General features: G+C 37.7%; 1 protein-coding gene across 1 annotated transcript in view; it reads right to left on the bottom strand.

The window, feature by feature from the left end:
* The window catches only part of nrg3b (neuregulin 3b), a 220063-nt gene that overhangs the window by 112809 nt on the left and 88028 nt on the right, over positions 1–19226 (bottom strand). Inside the window, exon 2 of the mRNA XM_025010872.2 lies at positions 2369–2504. Within this exon, the coding sequence (XP_024866640.1) occupies positions 2369–2504 (136 nt within the window). The remainder of the gene's footprint in view (positions 1–2368; positions 2505–19226) is intronic.

The following is a 19226-nucleotide window of genomic DNA, read 5'->3' as shown; positions in this document are numbered from 1 at the left end:
GTGTGGAGATTTTGTAGTACACATAAATAATATCAAAGAGCCGATGCTTTATTTAACAGCCGTCCATGCGCAGAACACGGTACAGGCGATTATGAGCGACATTCAAAAGTTCGGGTGATCCAAATTTCTGCAGCTGTAAAAAAGCTCAGTGAATAAAAAATGACCTGGAATCAGAAAAGCATAAAATCAGAGCTGACACATTTCTTTAATATTTCAAGCTAAAGTTTACTGCATGCCTAGTAACACCATTTCTATCAGGTAACATGACTCTAAATGCTTGTTTTTTCCTGAAAAGTCTTTTAAATATAGATTAAAGTATAACGATTATTTTTGTCCAGTAGAACAGAGATTATTTATTCCAAGCTGTTCTAGGAAGTTCTCTCAGGTTCTGTTTGACTTCCATCATTCCTGATGAATACCATTTCTATCCTGATCAAGACAATTAGTTTAGTTTACATGTTTGGCTCTAATGATGGGTCTTGTTCTTCGGGAAGTGTTAGATTTGGTCATAATTTCCTTCAAGCTTTCTTTCTGCAAGTTTCTCTTCAGGTTTCGTCAGGCTTTGCTTCCATTCCCATTGTATTTCAAAAACCTGGTCTTTATGCTTCTTTTGTATTCAGTTTTCAAGGGTGTTTGTCACTAATTACCATGTACTTCATCTTTATTTGTAATCAGCCCCTCAGAATATATTCAGCCCAGTTTCTTTTGTTTTCTGCTTGCATTTTATTGGATCTCTTCATAGACTGCATATATTATTGATTTTGTGTCCCCAGCTTCTATTGTTGTTTGGAATTGGTGCCATTAGGATCTGTCTTATGGGCGCTGTTATCTTGTGTTTTTGGATACAGAGCCTGCGCACTGAAGATATGAGACTTTAGGTCCTGCCTACTCTCCCACGCAAAATCCTGATTTTACATGCCTTTATCTGCTTTTCCGTGCAGGGTGGTAAGAAGCTGGTACCTATCTCCAGTGTGATTGGTCACCAGTCTATCACAGGGACACATGGAGACAAAGGAGGCAGACAACCACTCTTACCTTGTGACAATTTAGAGTTGTCAGTTAACCTAACCTGCATGTTTTTGGTCTGTAGGAAGAAACCGGAGAAAACCCCTGCACACATGGGGAGAACATGCCAACTCCATACAGAAATAATACAGCTGAGTTTTGTGACAATCAGTGATTATATTGTCAGAAGGCAAATACCCATTAATAAAAAGGCCTATGCAGACAATTTTCATGAAAGGTTTTGAGGAATTTGAAATTGACACCATCAGTTGACCAACAATGACTGAACACAGAATGTTAATGGAACTCTGAGGGGTGAAGAAAGCTCTCCTTTTGGGGTCTCTTAAACATTTTGCACCTGAGTCGGCATTTGCTTTCATAAAATTGTTTCACGCAACTCACTTTATTTTCCCCCATCAATGAATAAATATTCCTCCCTCTTACCTATATTCTCTTCGGAGTCAAAACTAATAAAACGAAAAAGCAGCTTTCATTTGATCAAAGATACAAAGAAACATAATTAGATGTCACGACGGAGGGACGATATACTGCCGGGTCGCTAATGCAGGCAAATAAGTGGTTCCAGGAATTAAATGTGTCTGGGACTGGGGTTGTTTTTTCAAGTCAAAGTCAGCCGGCAGCATTTCAGTGGAGCTGATCACATTAAATAAGTGAAAAACACCAACAGCCCATGTACTGGAGTCGTTCACTCTCTCGGGGTGTCCCAGAGTGAGTAACTCTCTGGGTGAAACAAAAGAAAGAAAAAAAGAAAACTAAACAAAAAAAAAACTTTTTTCCCTTTTAAGTAAGATCAAAGAAGAATCTAACAAGAACTCCTTTAAACCTTCCATTAAAATGCACCGCAGACTGAAGAGGTCACATCAGACTGCATTTATTCCTGGGTTAATACACGAGGAGAGAGCCATTTCCTAAAATTACTATCATTATTAGAGCTTTTGTCAGACCAAAGTGAAGATAGAGGTTATAACATATTTGCACCCTTTGTGCCTCCTAGTTGAATCTGCATGGCAATCCATCTCTTCCAATTACATACTGGGCTGTATATATCAGAGAACTAAAGCCTAAGCACTGGTTAGTGGTTTGGGTAATGATACATGCACATCTTCCGTGAAATTTTAAGAGCATTTCTGCAACAATATTCCAGTTTTATGCGTAATATTACTCTGAGGACACAGTCTGTTAAATTGGAAGAAATCAAGCTTCCTGAATGAAAATGACCCAAGGTTAGTAATTGGAGGACAAAGAGAGGAAATGGAAAAAGACTGAGGGAAGAAAAAAAAACAAAAAAACAGATGCCCCAAACACTCACTGATCAACACACAGGAAGCCACATCACACTTACCTGCAGTGCCTGTGAACTCCAGCCACAGTTTCAATGATGGAGCATTCGCCTTCATTCAGGCAAAAGGCGAGGTCCTTGTCCTCCACGCATGGCTTGAAGACCTCTGAGCGCACACTCGGAAGTGTTGGAGCCACGGCTGAAGACACAGACAAAAAACAATTCCGTTAGTGTCAGAGTGAATTTATTATTTTGTGTGTCCTTGGTGTGCATCTTAAAGCAACAGTTCATATCTTCTGAAGTGAGGTTCTGTGTAAAGGTTATAAACAATACTTTGTTAAGTAGCTTTTTAAATGATCTCAGTTTGGAAAAATAAAGTTCAGTTCTGAATGGACTGACAAGCTCATTGCTAGTCAAGCTTAGCTAAGACCAAAGTGGATTGTTCCCATCCTAAAACCACAGTAATCTAAAAAGAAATCAATAAAAAAGGTTCAGACAAACACTATTTTATAAACCTTTAAATCCCCACCATTTTACATGGAAGTCTATAGTTAATTGCAAGTGCAAGCAGCAACAGCAGCAGCTACCTGTAGCACTTCTGGTGCAGGCTGGGGGATTTACAGCAGGAATATTTTAATGATTTCGTCCCCCCAAACAACATGTAAAGCAAAACAAATGTTGATTTAAAGGTTTATAAAAATGTGTTGCTATAAACTACTATGAAGTATGGAAGATTTTAGTTGTTTTTAGGTGGCAGCAATCCACTTTGGTCTTAGCTATTTATTAAAAAAATATATATTTCTCTAAACTGAGAATGATCAAAGAGCCATCCACAGCAGGTGAGATAATAATTGTTCATAAGCATTCTACAGAACCCCTTTTTAAAAGATCAGAATAATCCCTTTAAATCAAGGCTGCAGGTACAAAAATGCATCATTTTACAAATACATTAGATGCTTCACAAACACACTATAATATTTATTGTACTGAAATGGTCGATCTCCTCAGACTGGAAGAGAGGACTTTGTTTATTTTAGATTTAAGAAACTCAGTGAGATAATTTTATTTAAAAGAGACTGATTAAAATGACCATTTTCAGCTGGTAGGTTGCTTTTTTTTTCCCTGAGTAAACAAAATAATTGCAATAAATGCTTTAGAATCACTCTATTGCAATCAGCACCAACCTGCTTCTTTGTCTATTATTTATTATTAAAGCATACACGCTGTATTTTTGCTTGCCGTTTTCTTTAAAAGCAGTGATTTAACCACAAGTCCCTGGCAACATTCCTGTTTTCTACCACAGAAACACAACAGAGGGACGAGAAGGTGAGGCCCGTTGATGTGTCTTTACCTCCTCTTCTTCCTGCCTGACCCTAAGCTGCGCTCTCATAAAGACCCCGGCTGCTATGTGCAAGCACTGCAATGCAGAGTTCTCCACCCAGTGAAATATGCACAGCTGTCAGCCAAGTTATCACAGCAGCATAAATATTCTGTGTGTGACTTCACACTAATGAGTGGGAATCCAAATCACCCATACACAAGGAGACACTTGCATACACAGAACCAGTTAGCAAGAAATAATCTCACTCCAGCTCTCGTACTTCGTGCAGTCAAGCATTGAAAATGGGATTGACTGGTATTATGCCCGATGCCACACCAATACAATTGGATTACACATGATTCTATATTCATCCATTTATTTCTTTGCATCCAGTCACACCCTTTTCCCCAACACACACTCGTTCACAAGTTATACTCTGGTAATCATCATTCATTTTATGTGAATCTGCCCCATCTGTCATGCCCGATCTGCCTTGGATTGCACACTTTTGTTACCTAATGGCTTTTTTTTCTTTCTTTTTTTCAGCCATGGATCTACTTACCAGCTGTGTGAGGAGGAAGAAAAACACTACAAACCCGTTGGTTTTGCCTCAGTGTCCAGCTCAATCTGTGTTTTGTTTATGGCTATTGATCGATAAATCTGGGGCTCTTGATGTAAGACCCCAGAGATGATGAGCGATCAAAGAGAACACAAAAAGAGATGTGCGATGCTCTTGGGGCCAACCAAGACACAACTCCTTTAGTGAAAAGGTGAGTGAAAACTTTGAAAGAAAACATTTATTGTATTGACTTGGAAAGTGGCTCTTCAGAAGCCAAACGAAGATGCCAGTTTTATATATTAAACTGCACATGAGTGTGTATAGAAGTATGTTTATGTGACGCCTTTGGTGCCCAGTTTTTATTTCTCAGCCTCTGGTGTGCAGCAAGTACAAAAGTAAGCTTTCACTTAACTAGATTGCATGTTGTATTATTAACTCCCCACACTCCCAGAGTGAGATATTCAAAAGGTTATCTATTCCAGGATGCAACTTTATTATTAGAAAATAGAACACAATGTCCCCTGTGGTACACATGTCCCTTGCAATAATTGTCATGGTCTTCAGAGTGCCTTGTATCTTTCATTCAGAAAGCAGCAGTAACTAACAGTGCATGAGGAAGACAACACAATTTAAATTCAAAGATAATTCCTCTATATCGGGTCAAAGGTCAAAGGTGAGTAGGAGTTTTCTTGACAAAATTGGAAACAAGTTTGAGTGTTTTCAAGCTAAGGTCCTAGAATATTTACATCAGGAGCTCCAAGGTTTTGCAGACTAAAGTACAATCCCAACCCTGATAAAGTTGGAATTTCAAGTAAAATGTAGATAAAAACAGAATGCAGTGATGTGCAAATCTCATAAATCCATATTTAATTTACAATGGAGCATAGTAAGCATACCAAATGTTTAAAAAAAAAAACAATTTTTGGAAAAAACAAGATAATTTTGTGTTCAATGGTGGCAACACAAAACAAAACAACCTTTCTTTCCTTAAAAAAATGTTAAGATTTATGAAACATTTGATATGTTTACTGGGTTCCCTTGTGAATAAAATTTTGGTTTGTGAGATGTACAAATCATGGCATTGTGTTTTTATTTACATTTTGCACAATGTCCCAACTTTGTCAGAATCGAAGTTGTGATATTTGTTCTAAAAGAGCTCAAAGACATTATGAGCTTACCACAGTCACTGATCTGACCTCGAGAACCCAAGCAGAAATAATCCTCTGACCGCTGAACCTTCATTACTCAGTCAGTACAGAAAGTGCTTCAAGTACAGCACCATTTCATCTGTCATGTCGTGTTGACGGAGCAGGAAAGAGAAGGTTTTGAACGACAAGGTCACTGAGGCACCAGTGACACAGCACTTTGGGAATCAATGAAGATGGATGTCTTCATATTTTTTTTCTACAAATGAAAGAGTAACTAGAACACACCAAGGCTGGTTACATCAGCATATTTTCTTAAATTGGTTCTCTACTTTCAGACACAGAATGTGCCAATTTGACTTCCAGAGGGAGAGAGGTTGGCATGAGCTCCTTAAAACAACCCATTGAGTCACAATTTAAATGTGTCAAAGAATCACAGAACACTTCTTTTTTTTTAATTAGTTTCTGAGTCTTTTGCAGAGTGACCTTCTGGAGCAAAATGGAAACAGCAACATTAAAACAACTAACTTTCAGAATGCAGAATGACAAAACAGGGAAAAAACAAAAACAACAAAAAACAAAACACCTAGTCTATGAAAAAGTCCACCATAAAATAATCATTTACCAGTTTATCCTAGATTTTATGTGACTTTTGATATTGCAGCTGCACAAAAAAAATAGTAATTTTGCAATTTTTTTTCTTTATCAAATCAAAACGTCTACAAAACAAGAGAAAAGATAGATTGATTCAAAAAAGATCTACAAAAACCCACTTAGACCTTTATGAGGATTACCTCCAGTCTGTTGGTATTGTGGGCCGTGTCAAGTCATCTTCAGATATGTTTGTCCTTGAGCAACACCGGCTGTCAATTTGTTATGGGTTTCCATTTCATCACTGTGACAGCAACAAAATGGTAAAAAATCTGCAGCATAGCAAGCGCAACTCAGGACCTTTTTTGAATGAGCACCTCTCAAACAGAAGCAATGTTCAAATGCTGCACTTTTTAAACGATTTATCACCAGACCTAAAACTGATTAATAGAAAAATTAAAGCACTTCCTAATTGGTTCAAAGCAAGAAAATGGTTATTTAAGTTTGAATATTTATGTTTAACCTTTTCCTACTTCCATTTCCTGACTGTTGCTGAATAAATCATAAATCCGTTCACTTTTTTTCATTTCAATGTTATACAAACCCTGCATTAAAATCCTATCGTACCCTTTAAATCAATCTTCATCTTAACAATAGAAGTAGCAGCTTTTCAGCTTTCAGATTTTATTAAGAAGTAGTGTCAGGATGACTAATTATGACTAACACATGAGTTGCTTTTAAATTAATCTATCAACACTTTCACTGAAGCCTTTTACAAAAAAAAAAACGCCCTCAAAATGCCAGCCTCGAGCAAACTCAATGAAACAAAATCTGTAAGGTAGCTGTAAAAAATGGTGAAAATGTGCTAATAAATGGCAGCTGCAGTGGGAGCGTGATTCATCCTGGACTCTTTGAAATCATGTTCACGTCCTTCCTCTCCCCTTTGCACAAAGGCAATCCAGATTGCCGATTCCCTTGGTAATTTTCAAGGAATCTGCTAGCAGGGAATCACAGATTCAGATGATGCTGGAGAGATTAGTTATCTGAGAGGAATGCCAAGGGAGGTGCTTTTTTTCCCTCAGTCACTGCTTTTAAACTGCTCCTGATAAATACTTTCAATAAGTTGCACAATTATATTAAAACAAAAAACCAAAATCTCTTTATCTTGACACATATCCATGCATGTTTTTGAGGATCCATTATTGCTGCGTGATGGCCACCAGAAAAGTATAATACAGCAAAATCCTACAAGATAAAACTTATAACAAAATGTCATGCATAGAAGTCACAGGACAATGTGTTTCATGACGGCATACGAGTAAATGTGTAGTCAAATGGAACACTGTGCCGTGCAGCATGTGTTAACGTTTTATTTGTGACTGTTGTTGCTGTTGATCCTTATAAAAAATTAAAGGTGAAAGGCTTTTCCAGCACAAAGAATTGTTAAGCATCACTTTTTTATGGCCCTTTGGCTCCATTTAGCTGCTCAGCTATCAAAAACCCTGGGTTTGATTTTTGACAGCTCTTTGAAGTTGAATAAGCACATCAGTGTAGTTGTCAAATCAAGCTCTTTGTAACTTAGAATGATGCCAAGGTAAAGCCTCATCTTCCCATCAAAGACCTAGAAGAAGCTATTCATGCTTTTATCATTTCTTGACTCGACTACTGTACTGCACTGTATGTGTTGCTCTACACCAGTCATCTCGGCATCATCTGCAAGCTGTACAGAATGTACCAAAAAACTGAACACACAGTTCCAGTCTAGGCATCCACTCACTTAAACCTGACCAGTTATGGATTGATTTTTAGATCTGATTGCCCATTTTTAAAGTTTTACATGAACAGGCACTATCTTATTTGACAGATCTTTTTTCAGAGTCATACCCAAAAAGGAGTGATTTGGTTCAGTGAGCCAGTTTCTCTTATGTCTTTCAAGATCTGTATGAAAACCCAAGGTTAATTTAGTTTTTGCAGTGGCTGACCCAAATCTTTGGCACAGTTTACCTCTCCATATATATGCCCCATTCAGGCCGCAGACTCATTCAGAATTCTTGGAGTATGACACTTTAATACTGTGGGTACCAAAGTTTTCACCTTTTTATTTGAAGAAAAGAGTCTGTTGACCCAAAATGATTGCTTTTTGAAACACAGAAGCATTACTGAGAAGCCAATTAAACATGGGTATAATAATACACACAGCCTAAACAACCATTTAACTTTTGGTTATCATTTTTGCATTTAAATTAATTTCTAGAGATCACCTTAAGACCCCTCACCTGACACATAATGAGGTTCTGAGCCAGACCTGGGAAACCACTAATTTATTAAATTGTTTTTGCTGTCCTGCTTTTTCTTTTCTGTTTTAGTTCAAACTAAATTTAAGTCTATTTAGGTCATTGCTTCACATTCATTTTTATGCTGTATTCTCCATTGCTTTGTCTGCAAATTGTATTGAACGATAAAGGACTTCAATCAACTTTTGTTTTTTTACTTAAGCTACAAAGAAATTATGCAAACTTTAAGGTTTGCCAATTTCCAAAATTAAATAAAGGGTAAATGCTCTATTTACAAATGTTTGTCCTGTTATTGTCCTCTGAAGGTCATCCCAGCTTTAAAATCCGGATTTCACTTTTCAGCTTTAATGATTTTCATATTTTCTTCAAAGCTGTGCTGTGTTCCAATGTTTGAAACCTTGGATTTTAAAATAATAGAAAAAAAAGGAAAACAAATAAGCTCATGTCATTGTATTATGGTGGCCCTCATACTCAGTAGACTATACATTTGCTTACTTTCACACAATTTAAAGTAAAAATGAGAATGCATCAGCACAATTGCATACTCTTACTGTAGCCAGAGGACTCTTGCCATAGACAACAAAACCAGACGATTCCATTTACAACTGTAGCATTTTCCTTCTTTGGCTTCACTCTAATGTGCTCATTAGTGTTCTTGTGCTGAGTCTTATCCCTCTGGAGACAGTGGTTGGGAGAAAACCGGCTGTGTTTACTGCAGCACACATCAAAGAGCGCCTGACGACGTATAAGGAAGGTCCTAGGAGAGCCTGCTGATTGGTTACCCATCATGCACTGCTGCTTTTTGGACAGAACCTTACTCAAAGAAACAGAAAATGCAGCCAGTATGGAGAGTGTAGGCTACGGTTCTACTCTGTGTCAAAAACCTGCCACGGAGGTTAAAGCAAAACTTTAACCCCTGTGGCAGGGCTAAAGATTGTAATTACGAGTGTTTTACAAAATGGCACAAGCATAATACCTCCTCTAGATTACACCTCCCATTTCACATCAAATAACAAGAGCTAAACCACAGCTGTTTTTCATACACATAGCACATGTGAAGCTTTAGGTTACAAGTATAAAAATGTCTCAAAATGTAAAACCAACTCCAGTATGCTAACAGAAGGGGTGATGCCAACTGTGGTTCATGTTTGGCCACAGTTCAGTCATCCTGTCAAATCTTATTTCCAAGATAGTCACATCACCAAGATTTCTGTCACAACTAAGTCATTGATTTCTTGTCAAACCCCCAAAACAACACAATCCTCTTTTTTCCACACACACTGAAAGTTTGATCAGGAATTGGCATCTAATCTACTTAGTTAAGTTTTCTTACATTAATCCTGCACGGTCATAATTCGATTTTACAGACAGCTAATAGATTTTGGCAATTACTTGGTTTGGTTAACTTGATTCCAGAAAGTAATTGTAATCCTAAGATGCTAAAATAGTTATAATAGTCTTAGAATTTATAGTAGGAAAAACATTTTTAAGGTAGATTGAAATATCTGCTAAGTAAGATTTAGAAATCACTCACCAATCGGTGAATTGAAAATAATCTATACATTCTTAACAAGTAGAAGTCGTGTCTTGAAAAAAGAAGACAATTATACTTTTTTAACATGTACAAAATAAATTTGAATGAGATGTTTCTTGAGGTAAACATATTGTTGTGATCTTTTGTTTCAGATACCATGATGCAAAGTTAATTCGAGAAAATAGATATTCTATTTTAACAAACATGAAAACATAATGTACACAAACACACACATGCAACCATTGCCGGAATGCAAATCTTTTTTATAAAATGTAACTTGTTTAATGAATAAATAAATAAATAAATAAATAACCACTGTACAGACTAATTTACTGATTTGTCTCAAAATTCATCAATTCTCGTGTTCTAAAAAAACAAATTGGGTCAGTACTGTATAATCTCTTGGAATGTGTTCAACTTCTTCACCATTTTGGTCCCCAACCTAAATGAGTTGGTTAAACTGATTGTAAATTACATTTGAAAAGAACTATTGTGTTTTACTAGGATTATACAAATCAGTCTTGTTATTTCAGTTTGATTGCTTTTCATTTATTCAATGACATTGACATGAATATTGTAGTTGTTCATGTAGCAAGATTAGTTTTTGTTTATGCCTAACTTGTATAATGTAAATTTAAACAAATCTGACTACCTACAGTATTAAAAGAAAAAAAAAACATTCACCAGGGGAAATTTGTTTGATTCCCTACAATTAAAGTGAATCAGACTCAGCCCAAGGACAAAAATTTGAATCAACTCTAAACGATTAAATTGATCCAGTGAGGACATTTTAACAAACTATAACATAATCATTCTACTTTGAAAGGAAACCATAAAATCAAATGGGCTTTTTATGTTAATTCAACAAATTGATTTTAGTTCAGTTTTGCTTAGAAAATTACCAAACTGAAAAGAGGATTGATAATGCTTAATATTTAAACAAACACGTAGATAATGTAACATGAAACTATGTGGAGCACAGTAGTGACTTTAGCTCTGAATGTCCATTACTGATAGAAAACAGATGTCGATATGTGTTCATTTCTATACATGTAGCATAACCTTGTGAGGATTGCATTTGGGCTGACACACAAGCACACACATGCAAATACACACACTTCACCATTCTGCGTGTCTTGCATGATTATCAAGACAGCAAGCCTTGGAGAGCCTCTGTCCATGACATGACACAAACAAATAGTGTCTGACCTATGGGATAGTGGGGTAAAGGTGGCAGATGCTTGCTTACGAACGGGGTAAAAGAGCACACAGCCTTAGGCGCCATGACAGCCCGGTGATGGGCACTTAGAGAGCCATTTGTCACAGGTAGCCTGACTGTTCTTCACTTCAAACCAACTGATGGTTGTCTCATGATTCTATAAGCTGGGACACGTTGTGAATATTCTGCATTTTTTTAACCATATGTAAAAAGTTCATATCGATCAGCATAATTAATAAATGCATTTTCATTTTATTCCCCTCAGTGGGGTGTGTTCAGGATCTGCTTAATTCTTGGTCACTAAGACACCTTTGAGTGAAGTAATTATCTCATTTTTAGATAAACTGAACAGGTTTTCAGAGTGTCAGAGGGGTTAATAAGTTGTAGATATCGCACATACAATAAACCCAAAGGGAACAATTCAACCCTTATTAAAAGGTGTAATTATCTACATTATTTCCTCATCCTGGTTCAGAGGACTCTTGATTAAAGTCTGGACAACCACTGTATACACAACAAGTCAGCCCCTGCAGTCTTAAAGCCCTCTTCTGCCCTCAAATACAAACAGCCATGAAATTTCACTCTACAACCCATGCACAGGCCCAGCCAGGAGACTGCACTGGGAGTCCAAATTGCTTGTTCTGTGCTCTATCAGAAGGATTGGCTTTGCTTGTTTTGTGATGAGCACTATAGCTCTGTTGGTGCTGCAATGTGTCTGCACTGTCAGACGTAAACTGCATGTACAATGGCAGAGGCTGTGCAAACATCAGGGGAGCTAAAGCTGGCAGAGGTTGGGGGTGCGGGGGTTGGCAGGTTTTTCTTTACAAAAACACACGAGTTAAACCCACCAGTCACATGTTAAAAGAAAGATCTGAAAGACTTTGTCCAGTTTGACCACACTATGACACACTACGCCCAGACACTTTCAGTATTTGTTCGCCACCACCCATGTTGCATTAGTTTTATCACTGTGTGGTCAAAATGCCAGCTTAAGAATGTGCAACTCTGCCTTTTTCTGGCCTATCTGAGCTTTCTGTAGCAGTTTATAAATATATTCTGCCAAGCGTTATTGACTTCCCTTGTAAGATTGGGATTAGTAATGATGTTCATAAGAATGCTCAAAGACAGACCAATATTATCAGATGCAATTTCTCCTGTGCTAATTTGTCTTCGCAACCCACACGCTGTAATATGGAACCAGACAGATAATTTATCCTGATTCATTGATTGTAATTTGTGGTGTAATTAACATAATATACCACCAGGAGGGACAAAAATGATGTTACTGCTTATAATGACTTGTGAAATGAAACAAACATGCAGTTTGCTTTGTTGTTTCAGCTGCCCATTATTACTGTGTTCATGCAATGTATTGTTCCTTTATTTAGAGGCATATATGTATGTTTCTGAGTGGCTTTGATTCATGAAATAGTTAAGTTTAAAGCAATATGTTCTACACATCGTATTAGTTAAACTGCTACAATATGATGTAGCTGTCAGTACAGCTATGAACATACAATCATTCTCTCCAGGGGAAACACATAAAAGCTATCAAGAATAGGATGAGTGCCTCCTTGGATTCAACTGCAAAGCGATGCACTTTATTCTGTTTATCTTCATTACTTACAGAGCAAATAAGAGAATAACCAGCAGAGAGATAAATCTGAATTTATCGAATGTATGTTTAATGAGAATGGCCGCTTTAGTGCTTTCACCACAGCAAAGATATTAAGTTTAAATTTAGATTTGGAACCATGACATGAAAGAAATAAAACAATCTTGTGTTTTTTAAAGCAATCTTGTGTTTCGTTAAAATATATATTTATGTGATGTTGCTTGGGAAGATAATTAAAAGTTTGTTATTTATTACAAATGATTCATGAAGGGGGTGGCACAGCAGCGTAGTGGTTAGAGCTGTCGCCTCCCAGCAAGAAGGTTGCAGGATTGCTTCCTGGCCTGGGGCCTTTCTGGGTGGAGTTTGCATGTTCTCCCTGTGTACGTGTGAGTTTACTCCCACAGACCTCCCACAGACCAAAAACATGCACGTTAAGTAAATTGAAAACTCTTAAAATTGTCCCTAGGTGTGAATGAGAGTGTGAATGAGAGTGTGAATGGTTGTTTGTCTCATTTGTCTCTATGTGGCCCTGTGATGAACTTGCGACCTGTCCAGGGTCTTCTCTGCCTCTTGCACAGTGATTGCTGGAGATAGGCACCAACTTCCTGCGACTCGGAATGGAGAAGCGGGTAAAGAAAATGGATGGATGGAATCGAGAAGGATTAGGTTGCAAAACTAATGATAAGCATGAAGGACATGCAGATTTGCAAGAACATAGTGTGCATTTTGACAAAACATGGATGTATATGCAGATAGAAAAATAAGCCTCGACTTGTTGGTGACTATTTTTCACAAATGTTGGAAAAATAGGCTTCTGAGAAAATTTGACTTAGGAACCCTGTACTAACAATTTAGCGGATGTAATCATGTTTAGAAATCTGTGTCAGTTTTATTTATATGGCACATTTTAAAATTAAAGCTAATTAAAATGTTTTGCATTTTAGCTAAACGAAACAATAAAATACAGTAAATAAAACACAGTAACAGTAAAAGAAACCATAAATAAATGAAACACATACACAACTGCATCGTAAACTGTTTTTAAATGATGTCAAGATGACTAATTTAGACCACCATAAAGAGAATTACAGAAGTCTGTACTCGAGGTAATAACAGCATGACTATGTTTTTGCAGGTTTCTGACAGGGAGATCTACACTTTGGCAATAACTGATTGACACTTGAATTCACAACTCTACTTATCTGCTAATGTCACTTAGAAGAGCTTGAATACAATCACACCTAGATTCTTGACAGCTGATCGACTGAATGAAGATAAAGGACCAAAAGCTAAACTGATGAGTGTATTTGATTTTTTAAATCAAAACGTATTTTATTTTTGTCAAGAAGGTGAAAGTTCAACCTTATACAGGTATGAATTTTACATTGACAGTTCAACAGATTATGTTTGTCTAACCAAACGGGACTTAGATATCATCCACAAAACAATGAAAGGGAGCTAATGAGCCCCAAAGCAACAAACTGTATATAGAATGAATAGAACTGGACTAAAAATGAATCCCTGAGAACCTCCATAATTGAGAGGGGCTTGAGAGGAGGAACACTTCCTAACAGAACAAATGATGGACACACACCGTTTCTATCAAACCGTTGATTTCTAAAAATAAAAAAATAAAAATAGATACATAAATAAATAAAAGAAGCTTTTGTTATTCAACGCAGCTTAAGGGACCATTTATCAAATGTGACATGTTCGCCTTCCCTGTTTATGTGCATTTAACTGTTACCACACAGCTGAAAGCACGCTTGGTCCTATCTTGGCAGTTCCCATCTCCATCTGCCTTATTTCTAACATGGCTATATTTGAAAAGATAGCATAAAAAATTAATCCTGAGGGTTCTCGAAGATTATGCCGCACCAGCACAAACTGGCAGAGACTGGAAGGTGCAGTCAGAGTAGTACCTAATTGTGTCTTCATTTGCTTACTGTTACATCTTCTTTGACATGTTGACTGAAGCTTGAAAAATGCTTTTTTGATGAGCTAGGATCTTACCAAAGTTAAAATTTCTATTAGGAGAAAATAGATTTTCTTTCCCCAGGTATTTATCCTGCCTCCTGTTTATACCCAGAAATCCAATTTGAATTGGAAATGATTTAAAAAAAAAGTTTCATGCAGTTTGAGATTTAGTTTTGCACAAGTAGATAATAAAAGAAATAGAGAAGTTGTAAAGTCTGATTCTCTTTAAAGCATACTTTGTTCACATGTGCTCTCTATTTTTGTTTGGTCTCTCTCTTCCTGGGTAATTCAACAAGATGCAAGCAATTACTCTCACCTTTAAAGGCATCAGAAAAGAAGGGGAAAAAGAATTTGACAAAAAAAAAAAAAACAACCAAACACCAATTACCATATTTAAAGACACAGCAGTCATTTCCTCCCCTCTCTCTTAATGTCACTTAACCGACTCACAAGAATCGAAGGGTGCTGAAAAAATGCAAGATCAACATGCATCCTCGTCTCTGCAGGAAAGGGAGCAAGGCAGGAGAAGTTAAATGATTCACATACGTGGAGTGGAGAGTGGCTTCCTGTCAGTGTGGCTGATTAAAATTCCTGGGATCGAGAATGCTGGGTGTGATGTACGACGAGCAGGTGGTGTGGGTTTAATATGCATGAGCAGACAGCTCCTGCATCTGCAGATTGGCAGTCTCTGAGCTTGCCTGTCCACTCTTTTGGCAGCTCACTGGGCATATGGAACTACTGAGGGCATACATGAGCACGGCAGAGTGGGCTGGTCCTAGCACCCGGTGACTGAAGTTCTTCGCTTTTTGTGCCTCCTGAGATCAGTGGGATGACTACTAGTTCCTTTTTGTGGGCTTTGGTTTGTTCAAAGTAGCCAAGATGAAGGTAGAGGGGGACATTTTTACCTTCCATATTTCATTGATTTTTACTTTACAAGCTGCAGGAAACATCAAAAAGGTGAAGGATTAGGGGGGAGTGTAGAAATGGACTGAGATGTGATTGGGGACTATGGAGGTTACTTGAAGGAAGATGTGATTAGTCCTCACACTCTCTCAACAAGTGATTTTGTGTAGCACCGAAAAATAGAAATAAAAGCTTACCTTGCTGAAAGTTTTTTCGTTGCAGTGTGATCATTTTCCGAGTTTTTCTCGTCTATGTCAGGGTCAGTTTGGTGTCTTGGTGAGTCGATAAGCAGTCCAGTGGGAAGAGTGGTGCAATAACTGGGTGTGTCAGTGGCAATCCTGCAGCATGTTGTGATTTTGATGTCAAGTTTGTGTCTTTTGTCATCTGCCTGCAGGCCAACGGGGCTCTTCGAAAAGCCACATCCATATGTTTTTGTCCTCTGAGCGAGCAGGGAATGGAATCGTTTTACAGACTGCTTCAGAATTTCAGCACCAAACAAACCCCTTCTACATGCTTGGCCACTTAGCAGAGACATGCAGTATGAGGGTAAAGAACAGCTGTTTCACAGCAACAATACCACCCAGCTGAAACTAAATTACCAGCTGATCCACACAAAACATGGTAGTTCGAGTTAATTTCTCTCTATTTTTATTTCCAACTTGGCCCTAAAACATTGTCAAAATTCCAGCAACAAAGCATCAAAAAGATTTTTTTTAAAAACAGGCATATTGTTAAAATAATCTGACTCAAGTTCTTCTCCAACAGCCAGCAGGTTGTGTGAACATCTTCCCTCTGAGCTGACAAGCTCTCTTGTCATCAATCTGTGATGCTGAGTGGACTTTCTCTGCATGCAATTTGACTGATGTGTGTTCCCAAAGCATGAATAAAGCTTTATGATCCGCTGTGGTTACTCACACTATATGTAAGATGGCAAAGTGGGTACAAAATCTATGTATTTTCGTGTTCACCCTTAAAGGAGATCATTTCAGACGTTTGGAACGTATTCATGAAGTACCCACATTTTTTTCAACATCACAGGCTGCTGTTTTAAAGTCTGAACAGACAGAAGAGGATGCTCTTTTGAAAGATTTCAGACACATTGAATAGACTTGCGATTATTTTCGTCTTTTTCCGGTCTGTTTTGTCTGTCCGTGATTTGATTTTGCTCCCTATAAGTGAGCCATCTCTGAAGAAAAAAAAAAGTAAAAACATGGTGGCTTATTCAGTAAATACAGCTGCTGGTGATGTTGTTGAGCATAGCTGTTTGAAAGAAATCACCAGAACAAAAAAAAAAAAAAAAAAAAAAAAAAAAAAGAGTCCCAAAAAGTTTAGTCCTAAAACTTAGTTACATGAACAAGAAAAGGTGACCATTTATCACCATTTATTTAATAATCCATGATGTTTTTCTAATGACAAGCTTGTAAAAATTGTGATGAAGAAAACTCTTCAGTTTTGGTAAAAGAGGCCAAATTGAAGTACTTCTGTGGTGCCTGATAATAGCAGATCGAAATGTAATCAAATGACTTTGTGTTTTATTCTGAACAACACAATCTGTCATTTAATCCTGAGAATTTGTGGACCCTGAACCAGAAAATTAATTTTGCTTGAATGGGCAGTGTTTTTACAAGTCCAAAACGGCAGTCTTTAGCTACAGGGTATATAGCTTGGTTTGCTTTGTTTATTTTTTTAGTGCCCACTGCTAAGAAAGGTGAAAGATAATATAATTACCTAAATCTGTGTGTGCATGTGTTCATATGTTTGCCCGTTTGCAAAATATATTATGAATCAGTGATGAATTTTAATGAAACTCTCAGAAAGTAACTGTTAAGCTTTGGAGTCAGTCTGATTCAAGATAGCTTCCACAGCTGATCAACTTTAGCAAATACAAAAAAATGTCTATAACTCAGATAATCCTACAGATTCACTGCAGGCTATTGCCCACTGCTATGCATACTGCCATTTTTTTTGAGTCGACCACATTTGTGTTGCCCTGTCATATGAGAACAATAACAAAAACATGCTAAAATTATTTTTAAAAAGATGGAAGTATGTTTATAAATAAAAAAAGTACAAAGAAATGGCCAATATGGTTAGCACAACTTCAATCTTAGCTACAGTTATTGAATAACCTGTACAAACTGGATTTATTCAGGTTGATAATTAAATAGACCTACCATGAGAAAATTTGAGACAAATCTGAATGAAACATAATAAAAATATAATTGGATTACATTAATGATAAACGGCTTGGATAAACTCGCAAGGGAGCCGTTAATCCCATCTATGAAATCCTCTGACCGACTGCCACGTGGATGAAGCAAAAGCCCTGATGAGTTTTGCTTTTTCCGTCCTCCTGCTGTTTCCTCACCCTCAGACACAGAGATGCACAAAATTTTTTTGGGGGGAAATCAGGTCATGCTCTTTCCACCACCAAAGCCCTTCGAAAATTAACTTGGGTAGGGACACATGAGTACACAGTCGCCAGTGCCTGCTGCTCTCAATGGAGCAGTGGGAACAGGATTACATGCCTCTCAGACTGCTCACTCACAGCACAGAGACAGCACTCATTCAATCACAGTGACACATGCAAAAGCGAGGGAAAGGTTCTGGCTTGGCCTCCCTCAGGAGACAACCCGTTATCAGCACCACTTTACAAGAGAGGGAGAACACAGACTAGAAATTGATAAAGTCAGGATTTTAAATGGATTTAGCAAATAACATGTGGGAGGGAACTGACTGCGAGAAGAATTAAAGTAAAGCTGCCAGTTTCATTAGCACATATGTACTTACAGGTAGTTCCCAAAAGCTAAAAGTGCCAGACTCACACCATGTGCTCCCTCCAACTTGCACGGAGATGCCAGACTGGCATTGGATATACACTGAAACTCGCAGTGTTGGCCCCAGCGCTGGATCAGCAAAAAATCCTGCTTTGCCCCACGGGCCTTCGGCAAATGTCTGCCATCTAATTCAAGCCAAATCACGGTCTGCTTAACACCTCGCCACCTGCTTTATTTGCATCTGTGTGTGGGAAGAAAATAGAACCAGAGTATGTGTGTTTATTGTTTAGAGGAGAAAAGTTTGGCACTATTATTAATTGGAAAGCTAATGAATGGCAAAATAGGATTTCTCTGATTTTAATCAGAGGCATCCAGCTTGAGAGCACGGAGTAATAAATGTGGATGATTCGCCTGTCACATAGAAGCTAGTAAAATCGTTGTAAGACACAAAACTTCCCCTAAATATCCTTCTCCATCTTTCTCTACGGCCTCCATCAAAGGACGTGTCAAAACATTAAACCCGATCGACAGAAATGGTGTTTGTGAATGATTGTCCTGTTCTCGGAAAGTGCTTCTCTTCGGTGCATAGCACTCCCTAACAGACGTATTAATCAAAGAATGTTCTTGTAAAGCCATTTGGGGATAAATGCAAACCGTCCTCCACACAACAATGTTGGCTCTGCTTGAAGTGTCATTCTTCATAAAAGCCACAAGCAAATATATTCTAACAACTGGAAGCCTGTCTTCAATTTACTGTGAGAGGTGTTCTCTTGAGGAAACAAAAGGTAGACAATTTGGGAATTATGAACCGTGTGTGAAAAGCTGCTAATTTATTTATTTATTGACAACGAATTTGGAACATTAAAAAGCAGAAAATCTCTTAAAGCTGCGAGCAGAGAAGCCTGGAGCTGAAGCACATGATAAAGTGCTTTGAACAGCAAACAAACAGAGTTTGAGGGGAAAGTGGCTAGGGATGAATCAACCAG

This window comes from Kryptolebias marmoratus, linkage group LG17 (genome assembly GCF_001649575.2).
Source record: "Kryptolebias marmoratus isolate JLee-2015 linkage group LG17, ASM164957v2, whole genome shotgun sequence".
NCBI classification, from domain to species: Eukaryota; Metazoa; Chordata; class Actinopteri; order Cyprinodontiformes; family Rivulidae; genus Kryptolebias; species Kryptolebias marmoratus.
This window is presented reverse-complemented; position numbering and strand designations above follow the sequence as displayed.